This window comes from Passer domesticus, chromosome 15, assembly GCF_036417665.1.
Source record: "Passer domesticus isolate bPasDom1 chromosome 15, bPasDom1.hap1, whole genome shotgun sequence".
Lineage (NCBI taxonomy): Eukaryota > Metazoa > Chordata > Aves > Passeriformes > Passeridae > Passer > Passer domesticus.
Genome location: NC_087488.1, coordinates 2,481,791 through 2,506,384, shown reverse-complemented (window position 1 = coordinate 2,506,384; position 24,594 = coordinate 2,481,791). Strand labels below are relative to the sequence as shown.

General features: G+C 48.9%; 1 protein-coding gene across 2 annotated transcripts in view; it reads left to right on the top strand.

Moving 5' to 3' along the window:
- The window catches only part of XPO6 (exportin 6), a 58,532-nt gene that overhangs the window by 12,091 nt on the left and 21,847 nt on the right, over positions 1–24,594 (top strand). For both annotated transcript variants that reach the window (XM_064390441.1, XM_064390440.1), the window contains exons 2-9: positions 3,764–3,854; positions 5,531–5,643; positions 8,454–8,651; positions 11,070–11,229; positions 11,594–11,671; positions 17,899–18,352; positions 21,465–21,591; positions 22,637–22,746. In XM_064390441.1, the coding sequence (XP_064246511.1) occupies positions 3,764–3,854; positions 5,531–5,643; positions 8,454–8,651; positions 11,070–11,229; positions 11,594–11,671; positions 17,899–18,352; positions 21,465–21,591; positions 22,637–22,746 (1,331 nt within the window). The remainder of the gene's footprint in view (positions 1–3,763; positions 3,855–5,530; positions 5,644–8,453; positions 8,652–11,069; positions 11,230–11,593; positions 11,672–17,898; positions 18,353–21,464; positions 21,592–22,636; positions 22,747–24,594) is intronic.

Genomic DNA, 24,594 nt, shown 5'->3' with positions numbered 1-24,594 from the left:
TCAGTTAATGACTCATACAGTTGAAAATGTAACTGGAGGATAGCCCTGAAATCAGCTGGTGGGATGGGTCCTTCTTGGGGTGCTTTGGTGGATGGAGAATGTTGTTGGATGTGCAAGTTCTTGGTAGCAAATCTTGTGTTTTCTGTCAGGAAGAGCTCAGTGTTGGAGCTCATTTTCCTGGTTGGAGGAGGGCACAGAGGGTTGGAGTCCAGAGGTAACTGGAATGAGTAAGCAGCTCCACCCCTCATCTGATAGTGGTGTGGAACACCTTCAGCAAACTAATGAGGGAAAGGGATGGGAAGGACACAGGCTGACAGAGGCTCTCCCACCCTGATCCACAGCAGGTCCTGCTCAGATCACAGGGGACACTTCCAGGAAGGGCAGAGCTGCTGCTTGCCTGGTCTGTGTGGTGTGGACCCAGCTCTGCACTTAGGGACACCCATCCTGGGGACAGTCACCTGTGACACACCTCCCAGAGATGCTGTTTTGACCCAAATTCCACTCAAAGTGTGGATGTGCTGCTGGAACAGGGGACTCTGCAGCTGTGGCTGTGCTGGCTTTACCCTGCTTGCTTCCACCTCTCACTGCCTTGTTCCCCTGAGGGAGCTGTGACAAGGACATCACCTTTGGCCCCAAGATCTGCTGAATTTGGCAGCCAGGACCCTCCCTGTGGGTCAGAACTGAGCCATGGTGTTGAGGCAGTGGAGCATGGGTGGATGGTGACGTGGCACATCTTATCTCCCCTGCTTTTTGGGAGCTGCAGAGTTATCTCTGCATGAGGAAAAGCTCACTTTACCTGCTCTGCAAGCAGCACTTGGAGAACTGAATATATTTTCCTCTCATGGTTGGCAAAGGAGAGAAATGGTATTTTCTGATGTTTGATCCAGCCCTGGAGGCACTAGGGGTGAGAGGGTCAGGTTTGACTTCTGAGAGAGTGGGAAGTATTTCTGTTTCAGTGGTTGCATATTTAGTAATGCCTCATGGAGGTGAGGCAAACTGCCAGCCCTGACGTGGAAAACTGGGGTAGATTCTGTTACTGATGCTCCACACTTTCCTTGAAAAACCTTGGAATATGAAATCTGGGCATGACCCAGAATTTCAGACCAGAACCTGAGCCCAGCACTGCTGGTTCTGCCTGTCCTCCTCAATGCAGAGCAAACAGGGAGCCCTAAAAGAAAGCAAACAGCTTGTTAAGGTGGGAACAAGGCAGGAAATATCACAAGTACAGCCCCAGGTGCTCCAAGCAGCTGGACTTTGATTGGAGTCTCACTGATCAGCTTCCCAGGTGTCTGGGTCCAGGTGCAGCCTGGGGAGTTCCCAAAGTTTTGGGGATACCCAAAGGCATCAGCAAATGCAGGTCCTTGCTAAGTCCAGCCTGGAGTTAGAAGAGGGTCCTGAGCTGGGCTTTGGTTACCTCAGACAATTTTTCTTTCTCAACCTTCCTTTGGCCAGACCTCCCCAAGTGCCACAAGAAGTCAAACAAGAGCCCAGAACCATCTTGGAGGTCCCACTGTGTCTTGGTGGCCTGGGTGCTCTCCAGCCTGGTCTTTTCTGCATGAAATCCTCGTGTTGTGCTCTCTGGTTTGTTTTTTTTTCCTGCTTTTGATATGTTGAACATTGTGATCGTGGTGTTCTGCTTTGGAAGATTAACTGTGTTCCTAAGGAATGGGATCCTCAAATCTCAGTGCTGAAGGCAGTGGAGGACAAGGCAGACACTCAAGATTTATAAGAACTCCATAATTTATTTCCAAAAGCAGGATATAAATCATGAATCTTGGAAGAAATGTACTTATGTCAACTGCTCTTGCTGAAGAATTGCTGAATTAAGTATCCAAAGACATCTGAGCCCTTCCACCCTGTGAAGAGCCAAGAGTTTTCCATGGATTGAGGAGCTATTGGTATTGGATAGTAGAAGCTGCAGTGGGGAGAGCAGTGCTGCTCTGGGAGGAATTTGCACCAAATTGAGATTGTAGACTCATCTTTGGGGGTTTGGCACCAGAAACTGCTGGTGAGACTCACTCTGTGTCGAGAGCAGAGGAGGAAGGTGCAGGGATTTAGGAAAATGCTGGATTTAGGAAAATAGTGGATTTGTAAGTGTGGATCTGCCTGGGAGGAGCTTTGGACAACTTAGCTCCCACAAATGGCAGTGTGGCCACATCCTAAGTCATTAAGGATGCCAATTAGATATTTCTTTTTAAAGTGAGGCTCTTGTCCACAGAGGTGCTGTTACCTGGGAATGGTGACTGGCAGGAGGCTGATCTGTGGCTGAAGGGAAGTTTGCAGCCCAAGCAGAAATGGATTAAAGCTGGGAACTTGAGCTGCAAACATTGGATTGGAAAAGTTGGACTGCTCTGTCTGGATTGTTGGTTGTTTTAAGCCAATTTCCCACTACCAGCATCTCCTGCTGAAGTAGTCCTTGATTTCTAGAGTAGGGCTTTAAAAAGCAAGAAAAAAGGAACAGGCAGGGCAGGAAGAGGAAAGGTAGGATGGAATTCAGCATTCCTTTGTAAATGGAAATGCTCAGTGTCCTGCAGAGCATCCACTTCCAGCTGCTGGGGAATTGTTGGTGCTCCTGGGGGTTAATCCAGTGAGGAGAGGCTCCTGCTTGGCCCTTGGGAAAACTGCTGTGCATGGAAATGGGAATTAGCAGCAGCCTGGAGTGTTTCTGCTGGATGTCTCACATGCTCATCTCTGCAGGAGACTGCCAGGCACAGCTTTTGTTTCTAGTTTGGGGGTTTTTTTTTGAGGCAGAAATATCAGTTTTGTTAAATGTTTACTTTGTTCCTGTACTTGAAGATCTGGGCTTGAATCTTGATGCATTTATTATTGATAGCATGGGATGAAAACACTGGGGGCACAGCAATGGCATGGTCTGTGCTGTAGCAGGACTGTTTCTGAGGCTGTTACCTTGCCAGAATAAAATCATTCCAACTCCAGAGTGCTGCAAAACTACAGCTGGATGCTAGTCTTGATAATTTCTTTAGGACGTAAAACTGTAACTAATGATTTCCAAGAATGAAACCTAAATGGTGGGTGGGTGTGCTGTTCTTCTTGAATCAGATTGCTGAATATTGGTATGTACTGATATATTGCTTCTTAGAGTGCTGGAAATTCCTTAATTTTTTGAGCTTCCTGAGCAGCAGGATGGCACCAAGGCAAAGACAGGAAGAGGTGTCAGGGGTCACAGGATCATGGAATGATTGAGGTCAGAAAAGACCTCCAGGATCATCAAGTCCAACCTGTGGCCCATCCCCACCTTGTCCCCAGCCCAGAGCACTGAGTGCCCCCTCCAGGGGTGAGGACTCCACCACCCACCCAAGCAGCCCATTCCAATACCTGATCACCCTTCCTGGGAAGAAATTCTTCCTGATGTCCAAGAGAAATCCTCTCAGTTTTATGAAGCTTTATGCATCCCATGACAGGATATTTACTATTTCTAAACATCTGAAAACATCTTGATCTGAACTTGCTGTCTTTGTGAGAATTATTTATTCCCTTCAAATTCCTGAATGCCACCAAAATAAAGGAATTCTGTTGTGTTCTTGTCCTTATTAATGGAGCAAATGATCCTTCATGTCAAAGCTTCCACTTGCAGTTCACAAATCCTGCTGCTCCTTTCCACCAGTGAGCAGTTTGAGCTCCCAGTTTGCCCCATCCTGGTTCTGCTTCTGTTGGATTTTGGTGCACGTGTGCTGTTCTGATGCCCCCCTCCTGTGTCAGAGTGGGAATGAGTTTTCTCTCTTTCCTTCCATGTCCTTCCCAGGCATCAGAGGAGGCCTCGCTGCGGGCTCTGGAGAGTCTGATGACGGAGTTTTTCCACAATTGCACAACAAATGAGAGGAAACGTGAGATAGGTGAGTCCTGCCCCTCCAGGGCTGCTCCTGCTGCTGCTGCCCAGCACAGGGGGCTGGTGCTGTCCCACACAGCTGTGCCTCAGCTGGCTTCTTCCCTCTCCTGCTTAGCTGGGACAGCTTTCCAGAGCTGGGGTTCCAGGGGATCTGTGGCAGCTCCTGGGGATGATGAACCAGCGAGGTTCCTCTGTACATTGCTGGGGTGTGTGTCCTCTGCCTGGAGATGGAGCACAGCCTTCAGTGTTAGGAATGCAAAGCAAGGCTGTCCCAGTTCATGTGGAATGACAAGCAGGAAAACCAGCAATTCCCTTTGGGTGGGGTTATTAAATGTGTCCTGAAAGGCAGCAGATCCTGCCGGGTGCTCACGGGGAGCTGCTGGTGGTTGTAAAGGGACAGATTCCTTCTATTCCCAAACAGCCACAGGGATGCTCTGAGGGCTTGAACTCCTCTGGGGCCAGGCTGGCAGAGCTGGGGGTGCTCACCTGGAGAGGAGAAGGCTCCAGGGACACCTCAGAGCCCCTGCCAGGGCCTAAAGGGGCTCCAGGAGAGCTGCAGAGGGACTGGGGACAAGGCATGGAGGGACAGGACACAGGGAATGGCTCCCACTGCCAGAGGGCAGGGCTGGATGGGATATTGGGAATTAGGAATTGTTCCCTGGGAGGGTGGGCAGGCCCTGGCACAGGTGCCCAGAGCAGCTGTGGCTGCCCCTGGATCCCTGGCAGTGCCCAAGGCCAGGCTGGAGAGGGCTTGGAGCAGCCTGGGACAGTGGAAGGTGTCCCTGCTATGGCAGGGGTTGGATCAGGGTGATTTTTAAGGTCCTTTCTGACCCAAGGGTGGTATGGGATAAACTTTAGGGTCCTTCCAACCTCAGCCATTCTGGGGTTGTTCTGTTTCTACCATCTCATGCCAAAAGAGTGATCAGCATGAAAGCCTTGCCCCAGAAATGCTGTAGAATAAACAGCACAAGGTTTTTGTTGTGGTTTTTCTGACAGTGATCTCCTGCTGTGCAAAAGGTATCCCTCATTTTCCTGCTTAAATTGCAGGAAAGAAAGCAATTAATGAAGCCTTAAACTTGCTTAGCCTGTAAAGCAGCCCTTGTGGCTTTTCTCTTTGTCACATTGTCACCTCATGAGAGATGACCACATCTTTCCCTCAGCGTTCAGGGAGGTTTCTGACCCCCTGAACTTCAGCAAGTCAGCAGCTCTTGGAGTTGCATTAAAAGAAGGTGGTTTAGAACATTGTGGTCTGAAATGCTCCTACTCTCTCACAATGACCTGAAATCCCAGCATTTCGCTTTTACAGATAAAATAACAGTGCTTATAACACAATTGCTGTGTGATTTGTTTTAATATTCACCTCTTATCTGCTGCAGTTATTTATGTCAAAACTGATTCGAAAATGACACATCAGTTTTGTTTTCATTAAAGCCTGTGGTTACATTGCTTTAAACACTGTAGAATGTGATTTTATTATATTTTTTACCCTCCTCCAGGTTGAGTCATTCCCTGAACACAGGGTCTCTTCCCTGCTCAGTTGCTGTGCTATCACTATACATTGTTATGGCTTTGTTTACAGCTAAAGAACTTTAATGGAATATTTTACATCGAAGTCAAATTAAAACTGAAGTACTTTTTCAAGTAATTTATGTACTTTTATGTTTTTGGGTTTTTTTTTTGCAGAGGAGCTTTTAAATAACTTTGCCCAGCAGATAGGAGCCTGGAGATTCTGCCTGTACTTCCTGTCCAGCACAAGGAATGATTATGTGATGATGTACAGCCTGACAGTGTTTGAGGTGAGGCCTCAGCTCCTCCACTGCTCTGCCTGGTGCAGTTTTATCTGGCAATTGATTTTTTGGGGGGAGATGTTTGTCTGAAATGGCATCCCTGGTAAGTACAGCGATGAAGGATGCTTTTATTGCTCTCTGCCTTAATAGCAGGCTCAGAGTGGGAGAATATGAATCTTTGTACACAAATTGAAGAATTCATTTCCTGGCATCTCTAAGCACAAATTACCTCCAGTTTCAGAGGCTGCTTGAGTTTCTGCACGATGCTTTTAAGGGTGTTATTGCTTTTATGCTGTTTTTATGATCAGAAATATGGGGGTGATTACCTGCTCCTGGCTCCTGCAGGCTTTGAGTGCTGAGAGGGAAGGCAAACCTGCTTTTATTTCTCTGACATTTTGTAGTTGTGGTTGCTGCTCTTGAACTGCATCCTGCAAACTTGTGCTGGCTGGAGAGGTGAGGTCTCTCTTAGTCATATCCCACTCTTCACCTAGTGTAAAGTGTAAAATTTGGGTTAAAAGGCTTGATATTGATCTCTGTGTCCTGTGGAATAAGCAAAGGTATTCTGTGGACAGCACTGCTGTGTCACTGATTTCTCAGTGACCAGTGCAGTGTCTGTCCCTGAGGATGTCCTGGGGTTTGGTCAGTGTCACTCCTCAGCCTGGGACATTTGTGGACTGTGTCATGTCCTTAGCTGGGTGGGCACTCTGAGCTGTGCCCCTAAATCACAGGGGTTTATAGCCTTAGCTCTGAAAGGGCCACTTTTCAGATAAAATACATGTTTAGGTAAAAACTCTGCTCTTAAAGTTGTGTTGTTTTTACAGATTATCTACATCATTGTTGATCTCTTCTCTTAAATATTCATTTTACTTATTAAGGATTGCAGAGGGAGTCTGGACCCCATGTGCAAACTGAATCTGCTTTACCTTCCCCTCAAAAAGGGGTGATGATGGCAAGTGCTGTGGGACTTATTCCTGCTCAGGGGATGGTGTCCCACTGATTTTCCTGACAAGTAAAACAAGTGCAGGGCCAGGAAGTGGATTCAGTGATCCTTGGGATCATCCTACCAGCTCAGGATATTTTATGGAGTTTGGTTACTGAGCCTCTGCTTCCCTGGAGGGGGAAAAAGTAGCATTGAAAAACCTGATTGTGCCCAGAATAAAGAAATCACTGTGCAAGTGCAGAGGGAGGGACAGGAGTCCCCAGCCCAGCTGGGAGATCAGGATCTCTCCATGGAGGAGCTTGAATTCCCAAAATTAACTGGTGCAGTGCTGGACATTCAGTGGTGCCCAGAGCCAAGGTCTGTCCCAGTCTGCAGCTTCCCCAGCTGTCCTTGGCTACTGGATCAGGGGGGTGTGAACACAAGGATCATCCCCAAAACTGCCCAAGGACGTGGACCTCCCAAACTGCTTAGGAAGGTAGCAGTGGATTTGGAATAAAACTCTTCCTGACCCACTTCCAGATGAATGGTTTTCACCTCCTGCTTTTTGAAAACGAAAATATCTTCCCAAAAGCATTTATAGGGAGAAAGCTGCTGCTGGCAGGTGGAGGAGTAGGACAGAACACAGTGGGCTTGAAAGGATGGATGTTAAAGCTAAAATATCTTCCAGTTTTGTTGGAATTCTGGACTTGCATCAAGGAACCCTCAGCTGCTTGAGCCATTGTTTTCAAGCAGTAGTTGTGGATTTTCTCTGCTAGGAAACACCAAAAACAACTTCTTAGAGGAATTTCTGTATAAATATCCCTGTGTAGCTCTGCGCTGGGAGCTGGTGTCTGTGTGCAGTGCATGTCCTTTGACCATACATCATCTTCCAGTTTGGGATATTTGAGGTTTCTTCCAGGCTGTGATTGTGATCTTCAGCATTCTCTTTCTGCAGGCTGAGTGCTGCAGCTGGGCACAGACCTTCAGCCTCCCCTCTGGGTTATCCCAAGAGATTCAGCTCCTAATGCTCCAGAGTCCTAAGTGGGATCAGGGCAGAGAAGCAATTCTCTCTCTGCTTTCCTTTGGATTTTGTCTGCCTTTAAGTGGGCTGAAAGCTTTCTGTGCAGTGATGCTTTGTCACTGCCAGGCAGTGCCTGCTCCAATGACCTCCCAGCTCAGCTTCAGGAGGCCTGGGTGGATCAGAGGCCTGGAAAACCAAATCTCCTTCCTGTTTTTTTTTTTTTTTCCTGCTTCATCCCAGGCTGTACTTCACCCTTTAGAGGGGAAACCCTTGGTGCCCAGGGTTAAAATGTGGAGGAAATTGTTCTGTGCCTGCCATTATAGCTCTGCTTAACCCAAAACCAGTTAAACCAGTAACTTCAGCTCCTTTGTGGCACTGCCAGTCCTGGGCCATGAGGTGCAGCAGCTCTCTCTGCCAGATGCTCTGTCCCTGCTTTGTTGTTCAGCCTGGAGAAGAGAAGGCTCTGAGGAGACCTCAGAGCTCCTGCCAGGGCCTAAAGGGGCTCCAGGAGAGCTGCAGAGGGACTGGGGACAAGGCATGGAGGGACAGGACACAGGGAATGGCTCCCACTGCCAGAGGGCAGGGCTGGATGGGATATTGGGAATTAGGAATTGTTCCCTGTGAGGGTGGGCAGGCCCTGGCACAGGGTGCCCAGAGCAGCTGTGGCTGCCCCTGGATCCCTGGCAGTGCCCAAGGCCAGGCTGGGCAGGGCTGGGAACAGCCTGGGACAGTGGAAGGTGTCCCTGCCCATGGCAGAGGGTTGGAACAGGATGATTTTTAAGGTCCCTTGTGAACCAAACCATTCTGACATTCCAGATTCTCTCAGTGTGTCTCTCATATCCAAGATGAGCTCATTTGGGATGTCCATTGCTTTTGCAGAACCTGATCAATAAGATGTGGCTGGGGGTCCCATCCCAGGACAAGATGGAGATCAGGAGCTGCCTGCCCAAGCTGCTGCTGGCTCACCACAAAACTCTGCCTTACTTCATCAGGAACAAGCTCTGCAAAGTCATCGTGGACATCGGCCGCCAGGACTGGCCCATGTTCTACCACGACTTCTTCACCAACATCCTGCAGGTGAGAGCTCTGCCCCTGCATGGAGCCAGCTTTTTCCCTTAGAGGCATCTTTTTGTTTCCTTGAGTAGGGATTGCTTTTGGTGAAAATTAAATAGTAAATTCCTTTTTAATTGTGTTGTAACTCGCAGCTTTTTTTCCCGTGTTACGTTTCTCTCCAGTGTTAAAAGTGTTTTGAGGAAGGAACAATACTGTGCCACAAGAATTCACTTTGAATTTTAAGTATTATGGGCTAGTTCTTGAAAATACAAGGAGTATGGGTTGTTCTTTAAACAAAACAGAAGTCAGTAAAATTATGGATGTGTCACTGATTCTAAAAAGTCAGTTTCTTAATGGGGCTGGTGCAGATTTTTCACCCAACAGCCAAAGACACCCCAAAATCTCTGGTAGCTCATCAGTAAGGTCACTAATGGGATGTTGTTGGCCTGTTCAGGAGGGCTCCTGCAGGAAGGCTCAGCTGTGAACTGGGGATCCTGACTGAATCCATGTCATTAGCTGGAATGTTGGGTGCAATCAGCATCCTTACAGGGAATCCTGAGCCAGTCTGCTGCTGGAGCATCACCAAGCTGGTGCAAACCTCTTTTTGTTGGATTATTTTGTCTCCAGTTCCCTTAAAATTGTTCCTAATTGGCTTAAAGAGGCTGAGTGTAAACTGAAGTGCTGCACAGGCTTTTTCTGCTGACATAATTACATGATTTGAATGCAGCAAAGCCCACGGCCAAGCCACAAGGCAGTTACTGAAATCCAAGTCCTTGAGTGGCAGGAGTTTATTTGTTAAGGCAAATGGATCTAGTATTAATGGCAAAATTTTTAAAAATTCCTGTCTTGGCTGCAGAGCTCATCACTGGCTGGTATAATCACTTTTCTGACTGTTCTGGAGTGGGACATGCTGCAGTTCTGGCCTCAGTTGTCAATTTGACAAGAAATACTTGGAGATAAGTGTGTCCATGTGGAGTTTTGCCTCTCATTTCACCTGGATGTGAACTGAAAGGCAGCCTGGGCTCTCCTGGCCTTTCTGGCACTCTGGGGTTATCTTAAGGCATTGCAGAGCTCACTTGAGGAATCTATTTTCCCTTAAGCCTCTCCTTGTGAGCTCAGCAGTGGAGGGAAATGTTTCCATAAATTAATTTATGTGGCAGACACATTCCTAAAATGTTCAGAGAAAGTGGAAGAAAACCAGTAATGCCGAATTCCAGGGCCTTGACAGAAGGCAGAGTAGCAGAGGAGCAGAATGATTTGCTGTTAGAATTGCAGATGAGCTGTCTCAGGACTTTTTCTGAGATCATTTGCAGCATGTTCTTTGTTCTTCAGCATTAAATTGTATCCCAGTACTCTAAGTAGTCTCTAAACATTTTACTGAACCACTGGAGGGCTGAAGAAGAAAGGTAAATTGGGATATTGTATTGTCATTGTGAAGAGCCAGTAATTCTACATCAAGTACTGCTTCCTTAGAGGTTTAAAATTTGGTTAGTTTGACTGAGGTACCAGTACCTGGTATTGCTAAAATTCCCTGGGTTTGTCAGAAAATATCCTGAGAGATGATTTTCAGTCCCTTCACAATTTACCAGCAAGTTGGATGTTTCACTGAGTTCTTTGCCATCTACTCCTGAGTCTGGGACTTCCTTTTCAAAAGCCAAGATGAAGAGCCCTTAGATGGGCTGTTTTCTCCCCAAATATTTCGCCAAACTCTGTGTTTTTAGCAGTGTTAACTCAGCCTGGCCCTCCTTTGGAGAGTCAGGGGATCAGGAGCAAAGCCTGTATTGCAGAATTATGGCTTCAAGGATTACTTGTAGCAACTGGGATTGGCTTTGGACTTTTTTCTCCCAGAGGGAGCAGTGCATGAATCCCTGTGGATGTGTCTGTGGAGAGCAGTGCTGTCCTTCAGCTGGAAACAGAGCTTTGCCCCACCTGAAGAAGTCTTTAATAACCCTGTGGCTGATGAAGGCACAAGTCAGCTCTTTGTGCACTCCTGTTCCAGCACGGGGCAGAAGTTACTCTTTTTGGGGGAAATGCAATTTCCAGGTCGAGATGCAGTGCAGGTGCAAGGGGAAGTCACATCCCTCAGGTGGCCTCTGCTCCTGGCTGCAGCCTTTGGGCCCTGTGGGAGGGGGGATTTTTGGGGACACGGCTGGGCTGTGAGGTGTGAGCTGCTGTGCAGGGAATGCAGCAAGCAGAAGGGACAGGCTGTTCTGTGGCCGTGCTGGGACACAGAATGTGTGCAATGACATTATGAAAGCTCTCCTGAAGGCCCAAGGATTCCCACGGGGCTCGAGCTGTTGCAACATGAGAGACTCACGTCTGGGGAAGTCGAGCGCGTCTGTGGGTGCCCGCAGTGGTGAAGCTGTTGTAAACTCGGAGCAGTGTTGCTAATCCCTGTCTGTCAGTGAGTGTTGTCATCACGCTGCTCTCTGTGCTCCTCAGCTGATCCAGTCTCCTGTGACCACTCCCCTGGGGCTGATCATGCTGAAAACCACGTCGGAGGAGCTGGCGTGTCCCCGCGAGGACCTGAGCGTGGCCCGCAAGGAGGAGCTGCGCAAGCTGCTCCTGGAGCAGGTGCAGACGGTGCTGGGGCTGCTCACAGGTACGAGCCAGCCTTGTGCCACTCACCTGGGTGTCCCCTCAGCACCCACAGCTGGGCTGCCACTCCTGGGGCTCCCTGGGGCACGGTGGGGTGATGCTGCTGCACTGTGAGCACGCAGCTCTGCCCTGCAGCACTTGGGTCAACTTAATGTGAGCCAACTGGTGCAGCAGAGCTGCTGAGCTCCCTCCATGGAGAGGGATGGGGATTGTCTGCTCTTGGTGAGCCCAAAGCTGCTATGGAGTGTTTCTGTCCCTCCCAAAGCACTCGAGCTGTGTTCTGCCCAAGTTCTCCTGCAGTCTGTGCTGTGTTTGTTGGATCAGTGTGTCTTTGAGAAGGCACTTCTGAAAGGTCTCTCTTTGGCCAGGTATTTTGGAGAGCATCTGGGATAAGCACAGTGCTACTGCTGCTACTCCACCACCGTCCCCGACTTCAGGAGAAAGTGGTAAGGAAAAGCTACAAGATGGGATTTCTATGTACTTTAACCTACAGTGTCAGGCACAGATTCCTTCCTTTTCTGTCTAACCTCTCCTAATAACCCTTTCCCAGAGCTTTTCACAAGCCAACAAATTCCTGATTGGAAAGAAAAACCCTACACAAAGAAACAAATTGCACTGTGGGGATGCCTCACTGCAAATGTCATTAAAATGTGCCCACAGAGCTGCTTGTTGTCCTCAGATGGCAGAAACCTCCCTGAAGTTTCACAGCAAAATTCTCTAATGACAGTGAGTTAAAATCATGGAATTGTTAAGGTTGGAAAAGCCCTCTAAAGTCATCAAGTCCAGCTGTTATTCCAGCACTGCCAAGGCCACCACTTAGCCATGTCCCCAAGAACCATATTCACAGCTTTTAAATCCTCTCAGGGATGGTGACTCCACCACTGCCCTGGGCAGCTGTGCCAGTGCCTGGCCACCCTTTCCATGGAGACATTTTCCCAATATCCAATCTGGCCCTCTCCTGCCACAGCTTGAGGTCGTTCCCTCTCCCCCTGTCCCTGTTCCCTGAGAGCAGAGCCCGACCCCCCTGGCTGTCCCCTCCTGTCAGGAGCTGTGCAGAGCCACAAGGTCCCCCCTGGGCCTCCTTCTCTCCAGGCTGAGCCCCTTTCCAGCTCCCTGAGCTCCTCTTGGGGCTCCAGCCCCTTCCCAGCTCTGTTCCCTTCCCTGGACATGCCCCTCAGTGTTGGGAGTAGCCCAGAACTGGACACAGGAGTGGGGGTGCTCCAGCAGTGCCAGCACAGGGGACAGTCCCTGCCCTGGTCCTGTTGCCACCCCAGTGCTGGTCCAGGCCAGGTGCCATTGCCCTCTTGCCCCCCATGGCACACTTTTCCACTGAGAACTTTGCAGCCCCTCTTCCCCAAGCCTGTGGCCTTGCATGGGGTTGGCCTTGTCCCCTGAATTCCAGCTGTTGGCATTCCTTGAATTCCAGCTGTTGGCACATCAATGCCAGTGGAGCAAAACTGAATCCTGCCTGTGAAAAAGGAAAATGAAGGTAGCCAAGTCTCTGAAATGGCACAGGGTGCCCAGAGCAGCTGTGGCTGCTCCACCCCTGGCAGTGCCCAAGGCCAGGCTGGATGGGACTTGGAGCAGCCTGGGATACTGGAAGGTGTCCCTGCCATGGCAGGGGTGGCACTGGATGGGTTTTAAGGTCCCTTCCAACCCAAACTGTTCTGTGATTGTGAAACTTTGTTTTCTCTCTATTCCTGTTGGAGTTTTGTGTGAGTGCTTATCTGATGTTAACCCTTTGACATCTCTACTTCTTACCTCCAAAATGGAGAACACATTTTTGTGTCCTTGTCCTTGGCACACATTTCCTTGTCCCTGGGACCTTGAGCAGTTTCCTGGGAGCTGCAGATCACTTCCTTGTGGCCAGGTTGCAGCAGGCAACTCCAGACTGCTGCCTCTGATCAGCTGTTGGCAGTGGTTTGCTTAATGCTAAACCTTTCACATTAAAGTTTGAGCAGCATTTTGGGTGCTCCTTTCCTGTAGAGGAGCTTAAGATATTTCTATATTTATATACAAACCACAAACTTTAATGGGAAGAAATATTCCTTTGGGTTGGCAGGGGGAGAGTGGATTTTGCTGTAGCTGGGAAGAGTTTGAACAGGAAATATTTACAGAAAAGATCAAAGATTCTGGTGTCAGTTGTTAAGAATGGTGCTGGGGAAGGGCACTGGTGGAACAAATTCTGGGCTGGCTGTCATGGAAGCCTTTTGGAGATGTCCCTCAGTCCCCTGGGGCTTTGCTGAGGCAGCTTTCATCCACCTGTGTGCTGCCCTTGTGACTTGGGATCGTGTTTCCCAAACTGGAAGTCAGCTGCACTTCTGTGCTGGGCTTTTCCTTTCTCCCCTCTCAGGGAAAACAAACAAAACTTTTCACACAGTGTTTTGTCAGGATAGTTGCTAAGAACCAGGACCACACAAGCAGGGCCTTTAGAAGTTTCATTTTGCCTGTGCAAACTTGTTTGTGTGAAACTCTCTCAGTTTTATTTTTCTGTGCTGTGTCTTTGCTGTGTCCATGTTAAAATTGGTTGTGCTTCCACTTCTTGAAGTCACAGAATCACTACAACTGGAAAAGACTCTAAGACAGAGTCCAACCATTAACCAGCACTGCCAGAGCCACCACTAAACCATGTCCCCAAGTGCCACATCCACATGGCTTTTGGACACTTTCAGAGGTGATGATTCCACCACTTCCAAAAGGAGCACCAGGTGCTTCCCTCTGATCCACTGCTTGCTCATTTTGTGTTCCCTGAGACTCAGGTCCTTTGTACTGGTGACTCTTGAATGTTTTCATTGCTTAAGTGAGGCCACCACCCTTTAGCCTTTCCATTCAGGTGAGATTAAAGGTGTTCCAAGAGGCAAAACCAGCTCCTGAGTCCCCATAAATGTTTTATATCTTCCATCAGAGCCCAGCTCCTCTTTAGGAATTGGAAAACCTCTGCTTCATATTTTTCATTTGCAGAGGGAACTGGAGTGAAATGGTTATTTGCAAGTCTTGCATGGGTTTTAAATAGCACTTGAAGACAACATTAAACTCATTTCTCATATCACTTAAGCAAAGCAAAGCAACTCTGATAATGTCCCAAGCTGGACAACATTTGAGTTATTGCCATGGTGTAGGATTTACTCAGCAAGAGTCTCAGCCTCCAAATGTTGTCTTTGCATGATTTATAGCACATTTCCTGATGAATCCCTTCCTCAGGAATATTATGGCAAACAAATGAGTAGCAGGAGTATTTGTGGCTGCTCTCCTGCTGCAGAGCCAGTCCCTGGGAGTTTTGTGCTTTGGCATGAATGCAGCTGATGCTGTGAATGTGTCACCTGTTTGCAAAGACACTGAAAATCCCTGAACCTCAGAGCTTCAGTGACTGAACTGTGTGCAAAGCACTTGAACCAGCTGCTGTGAGTTACAGGAGTGTAATTGAGAGTTTCTGCTGTGGATGGATTAAAAGATGAGAATCTTTAATTCTCATTGATTTTTGTGGAGTTGACTGAACTGAATGTTTAAAAGAGTAGCAATAGTTGGGGTTGGAAGGAACCTTAAAGCTCATCCTTCCACCATCCCAGGCTGCTCCCAGCCCTGCCCAGCCTGGCCTTGGGCACTGCCAGGGATCCAGGGGCAGCCACAGCTGCTCTGGGCATCCTGTGCCAGGGCCTCAACACCCTCACAGGGAACAATTCCTGCCCAATATCCCATCCAGCCCTGCCCTCTGGCAGTGGAAGCCATTCCCTGTGTCCTGTCCCTCCATGCCTTGTCCCCAGTCCCTCTGCAGCTCTCCTGGAGCCCTTTAGGCCCTGGCAGGGGCTCTGAGGTGTCCCTGGAGCCTTCTCCTCTGCAGGTGAGCACCCCCAGCTCTGCCAGCCTGGCTCCAGAGCAGAGGGGCTCCCCTGGACTCTCCCCAGCAGCTCCAGGTCCTGCTGCTGTTGGCCCCAGGGCTGGGGCAGCTCTGCAGGTGGGGGTCTCACCTGAGGGGGCAGAGGGGCAGAATCCCCCCTCCTGCTGCCCACACTGGGGCTCAGCCCAGCCCAGGGGGGTTTCTGGGTGCTCACAGCCAGGACATGTGCAGTTCTCATCCTCCAACAGCCCAAATCCTCCCCCAGGGCTGCTCTCAGTCTGTTCCCTGCCCAGCCTGGATTTGTGTTTGGGATTTCCCCAGCCCTGGTGCACTTGGCCTGGCTGAGCTTCAGGGGGGTCTGTAAAAGCACAATCTGAGCTGTACAGATGTGCCCAGGTGTGAATGTCCCCACAGGGGGTTCAGTTCTGAGACTGAAGGGCAGGATTGTCTTGCTCAGCCAGAGCCATGTGATGCCTTCAGTTTCTGGAGCACAGGAGAAAGAAGCAATGATAAGGCTTGGCAGGGAATTATGAATTTAGTGATGTAAGACATCAATCTTGGTGAAAAATGAGGACTAAGGAGGGATGTGTTCATCACTCAGGCTCTTGTGTACGTTGGAAGTAGCTCAGTAAATCATAGCTGTTATTTTGGCACTGCTGGTGTCAGGATGTTTCACTTCCATAAAAAATCACTCAGATTCTCTAAGAACTTCAGATTCTGTAGCCCAGCAAGTGCCAGATTTTTAGAGATGGAAAGGTTATTAAAGATGAAGTACTCAAGGAAGAGAAGTGTGTTGAGCAGCTTGGGGAAGGCGAATAGCTTTGAGCAGGTGGAAGCCTGGAGATTGTGGGCAGCACCTGTGGGAAAGGCAGCCTGGCTTGGCTTCCAGAAGCTTTGGAGGAAGCAAAGGCCACCAGGGCTAAGGGAATCTCTGGGGTGTTGGTGCCTTGGTTAGAGGTGGCACATGGAAGGTGAGTGCCTGTGGCTTCAGAGCTTCTCCACGTCATTCTGCAGAGAACTCACAGCAGCAGCAGTCAGGAATAATTCCCTGCCGTGCTGCTCTGTGGAACTGATGCCTTAAGCAGCTGCCACAGAGGTTAAACAGAGTTAAGGGGAATAAAGAGGATATTTATTAGAAGACCCTTCAAAGGCCACGCCGTGGCTGTGCCTGGATGGCTCCAAGATGGAAGCAAAAGAGGGCTTGGTCACAAGATCTGACATTTTTGTAAGTTTTGGTCTTTTTGCATATTGCAGTTAATTGTCCAATTACAGCCCCAGCCCATGCAGTCCCATCCTCCTTGTTTTTCCCTCTTCAGTCCATGTTGTTTATGCTCTTGGGCCTGAAATTTGGATCATTTGTCCTTGGTCCCCAGCTAGAGAAGGAATTGTTTTGTCTTCCTGCTCTGTGAAGAGAGCTCACCATCCCTTAATATGAAGCCCTGACCCACACCTTACTATCCCCTTATATGAAACCCTGACCCCAAAACCAAAGCAGCACAAAAAAAAAAAAAATTAAAAAAAAAAAAGCAAAAAAAAAAAAGCTAAAACCTGAGGTATCAGAACTGAGGCTCATCTGCACCCTGAGTGTTGGCTGCAGTTCTGCTCTTTCAGTATCAGTAGGTGCAGAGGAGCAGTAAAGGCTTTGTACAAGGCCACTAAAGGTGATTGGAGGGGTTTGAGTGGCTTCCCCTAAGTAACAACAGAAGTAAAATCTTTCTGTCAAAGAAACTGAGAGGAACTGTGTTAGAATCCTACTGACACAAAGAAAGTGAAAGCAGGGATTGTTTCTGTTTCCTGTTTGGGTAGAAAGTGAAACCAGCAGCTGGCATACCCCAAACAAAGCAGCTTCATGGTGAAGCTGTGGAACTATGTCACAAGATACTGCAAATATTAACTTTCTGTGGCGTCAGTTGGAGGCTGGAGGAAGTCATGGAAGACAAATCCTGAGGCTGTGTCCAATTTTTCAGCATCCACCTTTCTTAGGAAGCCTTTGTCATGTTGTTGGGGGGCATGGGGATGTGATCTGTGCCTGCCATGGCATTTGATCCCTGGGAAGAGGTGCTGGCCTGAGTGAGCTTTTTGGGGACATCTCCACAAGTGTCACAGGCCAGCAGAAGCCTTTGTGATATTCAGCATAACAGGGATGTGCCAAGCTTACATCAAGGATGCTCAGCCTTGTTGGGGGGATAGATTTTTATAATAAATTCCTAAAATACACCCCATGGCCTTGCATTTGCTGAAATACCATGAGAGCCCTGCCTGGTGAGGCCAGAAGGGCTGTGTGAGGCTAATTCCCAAGTACAGAAATCACCAGTTCCTCTCAGCCAAATTACCCACTGAATCACAGGATGTGCTGAGTTGGAAGGGAACCACAAGGATGCTCAGAGTCCAGCCCCTGGCCCTGCCCTGGGCTGGGCAGCTGGGATTCCATGCAGTGCCTGACACCCCTCTGTGGTATTCACATGCTCTCTGAACAGAGAGAAGGTGTGAGAGAAACAGAGAAAAGAATGATCAAAACAATTCTTATCTCAAATATATCAAATTCTTATTTGCTGCTCCTGCGTTTTTAAACATGTGGAATGTGTTGGAAGATTATTTACCTGAAGGGATTGCTTGATTGGATCCTGGTGATGGTGTTTTGATTCATGGACCAGCTAGATCCACCTGTGTGTGTGTGGGAACTGTCGGCAGACAGCCACCAGTTTTTCAGTAGTTAGAAGTAAATGTATAATGTAATATAGTTTTAATAAAGTGAGCATTCAGCATTCCAAAGCCTTAGATATCAATCATTTTCTGCATCAGGGGTTGCCTACTTTTCCTATCCCCCCCTCTCCCCAGGTGACCTCCTGAGCAGCCTCCTGCAGAGCCCCAGCGCGGCCAAGCTGCTGAACCAGCCCATCCCCATCCTGGACACAGACAGCGAGTACATCTGCTCCCTGGCCCTGGAGTGCCTGGCACACCTCTTCAGCTGGATCCCTTTGTCCACGAGCATCACCCCGTCCCTGCTCACCACCATCTTCCACTTCGCGCGCTTCGGCTGCGACACGCGCGCCCGCAAAATGTCCGCGGTGAACGGCAGCAGCCCCGGCGCGCCGCTGGGCCCGGAGCGTGGCCGCCTGGGCGTGCTGGCCATGGCCTGCATCAACGAGCTCATGTCCAAGAACTGCGTGCCCATGGAGTTCGAGGAGTACCTGCTGCGCATGTTCCAGCAGACCTTCTACCTCCTGCAGAAGATCACCAGGGAGAACAACGCGCACACGGTGAAGAGCCGCCTCGAGGAGCTGGATGAGAGGTAGGAGCGGCTCGGGGCCTCTGAGGGATGTGGGGTTTGGTTTGGGGTCCTGCATGGTGTGTCTGATGGCCTTTCTTTCAGAGCACTGAGCCAGGGCAGCCGGGCAGAGAGGTAGGTGTGCCCAGGTAAGGGCTGGGTGCTGAGGGAGCTGCTGGCCCAGGTTTGTGTCCCTCGCTGTCCCTTCCCTCCCCTGTCCCCGTTCCTTGCTGTTTGACTGCAGGTCTGAGGTGGCACCAGAGCTGAAGCTGTTGTCACAGAGCACAGAAGAGGCTTAGGAGGTAAAGGCACTGCAGTGTCCTCTCTGTCCCCTCTGGTATCTTCCATTCTGCCCAAAGCACACAGAGTGGGGACACATCCTGTGAGTCATGACCCGGGAGAAGACAGCAGAAGCTTCCTACCCTTCACTGAGCCATGGCCATTTCTGGTTCTTCTTTATTTTTGCTTTTTAAATTTATTTTTAAACAGCACCAAACACAGCTTGGGGAGTTCTGTTCATTGGTGAAGGCTCCACTTCCAAGGCTCTCCACAAGCTTGGCTGGAGGCAGCAGGGAAGCAGCAGCACCTTGGGAAGCTGTGTGTTCTTTTTCCAGGGTGTTACTGCCACCTTTTGTTCCCTGGGACAGCTCCACTCTCTTATGTCAGATATTCCTACTTGTAGGGATGAGTGAGACTCCTCCTGCTGTTGTGTTGAGTGGCTAAGCCTGGGTGTTGGCAGGGTGGTGACTTGGTGCTGCCTCTTGTCACAGGGCTGCTGGCAGTGGCAGAGAGGTTGTAACTGTGTGAAAGTGCTGAGTATCTTACTATGGGTACACAAGGGTGGGAATAAATTTCCACTCAGGAGAAAAAAACATTTAGGAAAAAAGCTGTGTCCATTTGTAGAGAGGACTTGAACGTTTTTGCTGCACAATTCTCCTTTTCAGTATCCTTAGATGAAGGCATAACTTTGGGGTGGTAAATTCAGACTCCCAGGGAATTCTGCTGCCCTTTTTTTGCTAGCTCTGACTTGTGTCACTCTCTGCCTGGAAGTGAGGCATGTGAGGATGGGACACCTTTGCTTGCAGGGCACAGAGAGCCAGGAATTCCCCTCTGGATTCCAGAAAAGCTCTTCTGGAAACCCACAATCCCCTTTTTAACTGTTTTTAATTTTATGGACACTATCCAGCAGCCTTTGGGGCCAGCTTCCTTGGAGGGTGTGGAGCTGTGCTGGCCTGGGCAGAGGTGGTGCTGCCATTCCATGACATTCCTTAGACCTCTTATCCACAGGGACTGCTGGTGTCTGGAGTTGGGAGAGTCCTTTATTCATTGCTGAGGTCTGAAATGGGATGGGACCAAGATGTTCTGGAGACTGCAAAATCCAGCTGGCTTCTGGGGGAGTGGAGCTTTCTTTTCTCCTTGTCTTTTCTGTGGAAAAGGCCATGAGGATTTTCCTGTTGTCACTTAAGGGCACAGCTGTACTTTTTGTGTCCAAAACTGAAGGACTTTAGTGCATGGAGGTGTCATCCTGGCTTGGGCTATCAAAATCCTGAAGGAAAGGGGCACTGAAGAACCCTTCAGGGTGTGCTCAGAACCTGCATGCCCTGGAGTCCTTCCTTGCCTTCCTCTTGTGCTGCTGGTTATTTTTGTTCTGTTAAAAGTCAGTCTGAACACTTTGAAAAGTCCAGGAAAGAGTAAGTTGAGATTACCTTTTGCTTCATTTGTGTTTGGCTTTGAAGATCCCAGAAGATGGGAAGTGCTGGTAAGGATCCAGGCAATGGCTCAGTGGTGGAGAATGGGGCTGGTGGCCAAGGCAGAATTTCACTGCTTTCAGGTCAGAGCCTGTTTAGAAAATAAAAGTTAAAAGGATGAAGATGTTGGAGTCTGGACTTCTTTTTTTAAATTTTTTTTCCCCCGGCTTTGATTTTGAAGTGTTTGATCTGTGCTCACGTGTGCTCAGTGATCTCCTGTGATGTAGGCAGTGCCAAATAAAGAAGAACTTCATCTTTTTTGCACGTTCAAAGCAGTGTGTGGATTTGAAGGCTCACAACAGCCCCCAGTGCTACAGCTCTGTCAGTTGGCAGTGCTGCTGGTCGTGAGGGAGTTCTTGTTAGAAAGACTGGGGATTCCCAAAAAAACCCCCAAATCCCCAGAGTCTGCAGCAGTGCAGAGCAGGCAGTAGAGTAAAACCAGGCTGCTCATGCCTGTCTGAAACTGTGCTGAGCCCAACTTTTTGTTTAAAATACAAACTTAAGTAGTTTCATGCATTTCAGAGCTCTGGGCATGAGGGAAGGCTGGCACTGCCTGTGTGTGGTGCTGCCAGCCCTCCTGTGGCTGGTGGAGTGTTTAACCCTTGCTGCACTGGTGGATCTGGAGATGAAGCTCGTGCTGTGCAGGGTGTGTTTGCTCCCCAATAAAAGCTCACCCCACTGGGAGCTTTGCCATTTCCCCCCCAAGAACTCTCCCTGCTGCACCGAGGTCGTGCCCTTGCTGCAGTCCCTGAAGATCTGGTGGCAGATTCCTATTGGGAGCTACACTCTGTACATTCCCTGAGGAGCCCCATGCTTTACAGGAAGATTTCTCTTTCATTTCCCAGTTCAGGCCCAAGCCTGGGCTCAGCTCAGAAACTCTTGGATAGCTGATCTCCACTGCAGGAGGAATTTTCCTTTCCAGCTCTCAGCTCCCTGGCTGTCCCACTCCCTCCTGTAAATGTAACCCCTCTGTTGCTGATTCCTGCATTAACCTCCTGCTTGCAGCTGAATTCCTCAGGGCTACAGTAAATTTCACTAATCCTATCTCCATCACTACAATGACCTCTGCTTTCAAATGGTTTCTGCAGGGTGGAGGGGGTTGTGTTTTCATTTGCAGGCCTAGTTGAACTCAATATTTATCTGAATATTAAAGTTGCTTTTGACTAGATTGTCTTTTCTGCTGTTTCAGGTGTTAATGGAGTGAAGGGTTGCCCATCCTGTAGGTAATTGTTGCAGGGCTTTATATTTGATTGTTCTACTGATGGTTAATTGTAACTTTGCTTTGAATGAGAAGATTTTGAGTGGCTTTTACCACCATTTCAATGCAATTGCTTTCCCTTGGGGCACCTTTGCTGTTTTTTCTCAGTGTTTTCTCCTTTCCTTTGTAGCTACATTGAGAAGTTCACAGATTTCCTCAGGCTCTTTGTGAGCGTCCACCTGCGAAGGATCGAATCCTACTCCCAGTTCCCCGTGGTTGAATTCCTGGCCTTGTTGTTCAAATACACTTTTCATCAGGTACAGCCCCACATCTTCATTTTTCCCAACCTGTTCTGTTGTCCAGGGCTAGCTTGTTTGCTCCAGTCAACCCGAAAAAAGAGCATTTAACTGGTCTTACTGGCACTTCCCAGTGGTGCTGGGGACTTGGAGATGGCTTCGTGTGCTCTTGGATTTAGAGGTCACAGGTGGTCACTCTGCAATCACAACTTTGTCAGATGTTTAACTCGGCTTCTGCTTTAATTTTTCCAGTATTTGGAATGGACAATGTGTGGAGAAATCTCTCAGACTTGCTTGGTTTGTGTTTGGGGATTTTATTCTTTGTCCTCAATCTGTGGCTTTCTTGTAGTTTTTAGTTTTTGTATGAAAACCCCCAAGCCCTGTGGCTTTAGGTTGGTTTTACCTTGCTGTAGAAGCTGTCAGTGCAACTCAGGCCCAATTACACAGGAACAATGACAAGGAAACAGCTTTATAATATCACAGAATCACAGGATGGTTTGGGTTGGAAGGGACCTCAAAGCCCCTCCAGTGCCACCCCTGCCTTGGCAGGGACACCTTCCACTGTCCCAGGCTGCTCCATGCCCTGCCCAGCCTGGCCTTGGGCACTGCCAGGGATCCAGGGGCAGCCACAGCTGCTCTGGGCACCCTGTGCCAGGGCCTGCCCACCCTCCCAGGGAACAATTCCTAATTCCAAATATCCCATCCAGCCCTGCCCTCTGGCAGTGGGAGCCATTCCCTGTGTCCTGTCCCTCCATGCCTTGTCCCCAGTCCCTCTGCAGCTCTCCTGGAGCCCCTTTAGACTCTGGAATGCTGGAAACTGGTGTAGCAAGCCATGAGATGGGTTGACACTGAGACAGCCTTGTAATTCCTGGATTCCTGCCCTTGTACAAAAGCTCTTTTTCACCTTTTGCCAGCTCTGAATCTCTCCAGTGACATCCTAGAAGTGTTTCAGTAAAGCAAGAAGCTCTTCCCATGGATTGAAGTGGATGTTAACTCCTGTTTTCACTCTGTGAAATCCATCTTGCCATAGCTTGTGGTACTCACTGGCAATTTTGGTGTCTTTCAGCCTACACATGAAGGTTACTTTTCTTGCTTGGACATCTGGACACTCTTCTTGGACTATCTGACCAGCAAAATCAAAAGTCGCCTGGCAGACAAGGAAGCAGTGCTCAACAGGTGAGGGCTGGGGGCTACCAGGGTGGGACAGCTTGGAATCATGGCATTCCAAGGGGTGGGGTGAGGGACCTTAAAACTCATCCCTGCCATGGCAGGGACACCTTCCAGTGTCCCAGGCTGCTCCAAGCCCTGCCCAGCCTGGCCTTGGGCACTGCCAGGGATCCAGGGGCAGCCACAGCTGCTCTGGGCACCCTGTGCCAGGGCCTGCCCACCCTCACAGGGAAGGATTTTTTGCTACAGCAGCAGAGACTTTGTGGTCACCATGGAAGAGCTGTCAGAAATAAGCTACTGCTTACAGAAGCCTCCTGTGTGGTTGAGTTCTTTGTTTTTCTAAAATCATGAAGTATAAAAAGCATAAAGCTCAGTGTTTCACACTCATTCACAAGAATTCAGACTGAGCAGGTTTGGGTAGACAGACTGGCACTTACATATGTTGTGTGTGAACCTTGCAGGCAGAGGAAGGAAGCTTTGTAGTCTAAAATAAAACTGGAGCACATTTTAGCACAAATTAGAGGAGGAAACTACCACACAAGTTGTTTACTTAGCATTCACACAGCTCATACAACTAATTAATGAATTAGGAAACAAATTTTATGTAATTAGGATTTAAAATTTCCTCTTTAAATTGAGGATGTGTTTCTGAGAAGTACAGATGAGACTGGAACTCAAAAGTTGCACTTGCTTGCCTACTGTGTGTATTAGTTACAACAGTGGTTGGCAGCTCTTCCTTGGCAGATGCTGACCCTGAAAGGGGTGGGTTTTGTTTAAGAAGAGTCTCTTTGCTGCCACTTTAAAAATCTGGTGAATATCCTGGTGAGTTGTTTGGGTTTTTGAGGTTTAAAAGCACCATGGTTTGTGCCATGTTTAGTTCTGCTGAGTGCAGAAGGAAGGTTCTTTTTCCCTTGAGCACCCTGAATAGCAGCAGTTGGTTTTGTAAAGCCAGCCTGGCATCATAACCACAAAGAAAAGTGGAACTATGTAGAGCACACAGCTCCTCCTTTCAGCATGGGAACTGTGGGGTTTGAATTTCTCAATAAGTAGATTTTGGGTTGGAACTTCATGATTTGCTCCTGTACCTGCCTAACGTGCATGTTGTGCGTGTTGTCCTGGTGTCACTCAGCTTATGATGAAGAAGACTGTAACAAAAAGCTGTCTCTGGGTCTGCCAGACTACAAAATCCTAAATAAAGCTTGTGAGTGGTTGGGGCTGTGCTGTTTGTCCCCAGTGGCAGCTCTGACATCTCCACATCTCTGCACGCCCTGAGCCGTGGGAACCCTGAGCTGGGTAGTCTGGGAGTGGTGACACCGCAGCGGCACAGAGGACATTTCCTGTTCTGTGCTTCAGAAACTTTGCATTTTGTGCACAGTGCCACTTCCACCACTGGAGAAGTTGCCAAATGCAAGGTTACACCACCTTGCCCAGAGCTTGCAGCTGCCTGGCTGGTGGCACAGCTGACTGTCACATCTGACACTTGGCTTGCGTCATGATCTGCGTCTGTTACTCTTTAAGGCCTGTTTTTCCAACCTGATTTTCCCTAGAAAAAAACCAGGATTTTTTAATGAGACCCCAGCTGTTTTGAGAAGGAGGTTTTTCAAGGCAAAATCAAACTAACCCTGCTTGAAATCCCTGGACTTTGGTGCTGTGGCACCAGGAGTGTGCTCTGCAGGGTTTGCAGCTTGGCATTATTTCTGTTGGCTCTCTGGTGTGCTCTGTCCCAGCTCCCTGGCTCCCAGAGGTGCAGGGACATTTCAGTGACATGTTACAGGGCAAACAGAAAAGGGGCTGGCTTTGTTTCAGGGGAGAAGGGCCAGAATTTCAGTGTGGGAGAGGAGACAGCAGCACAGAGAG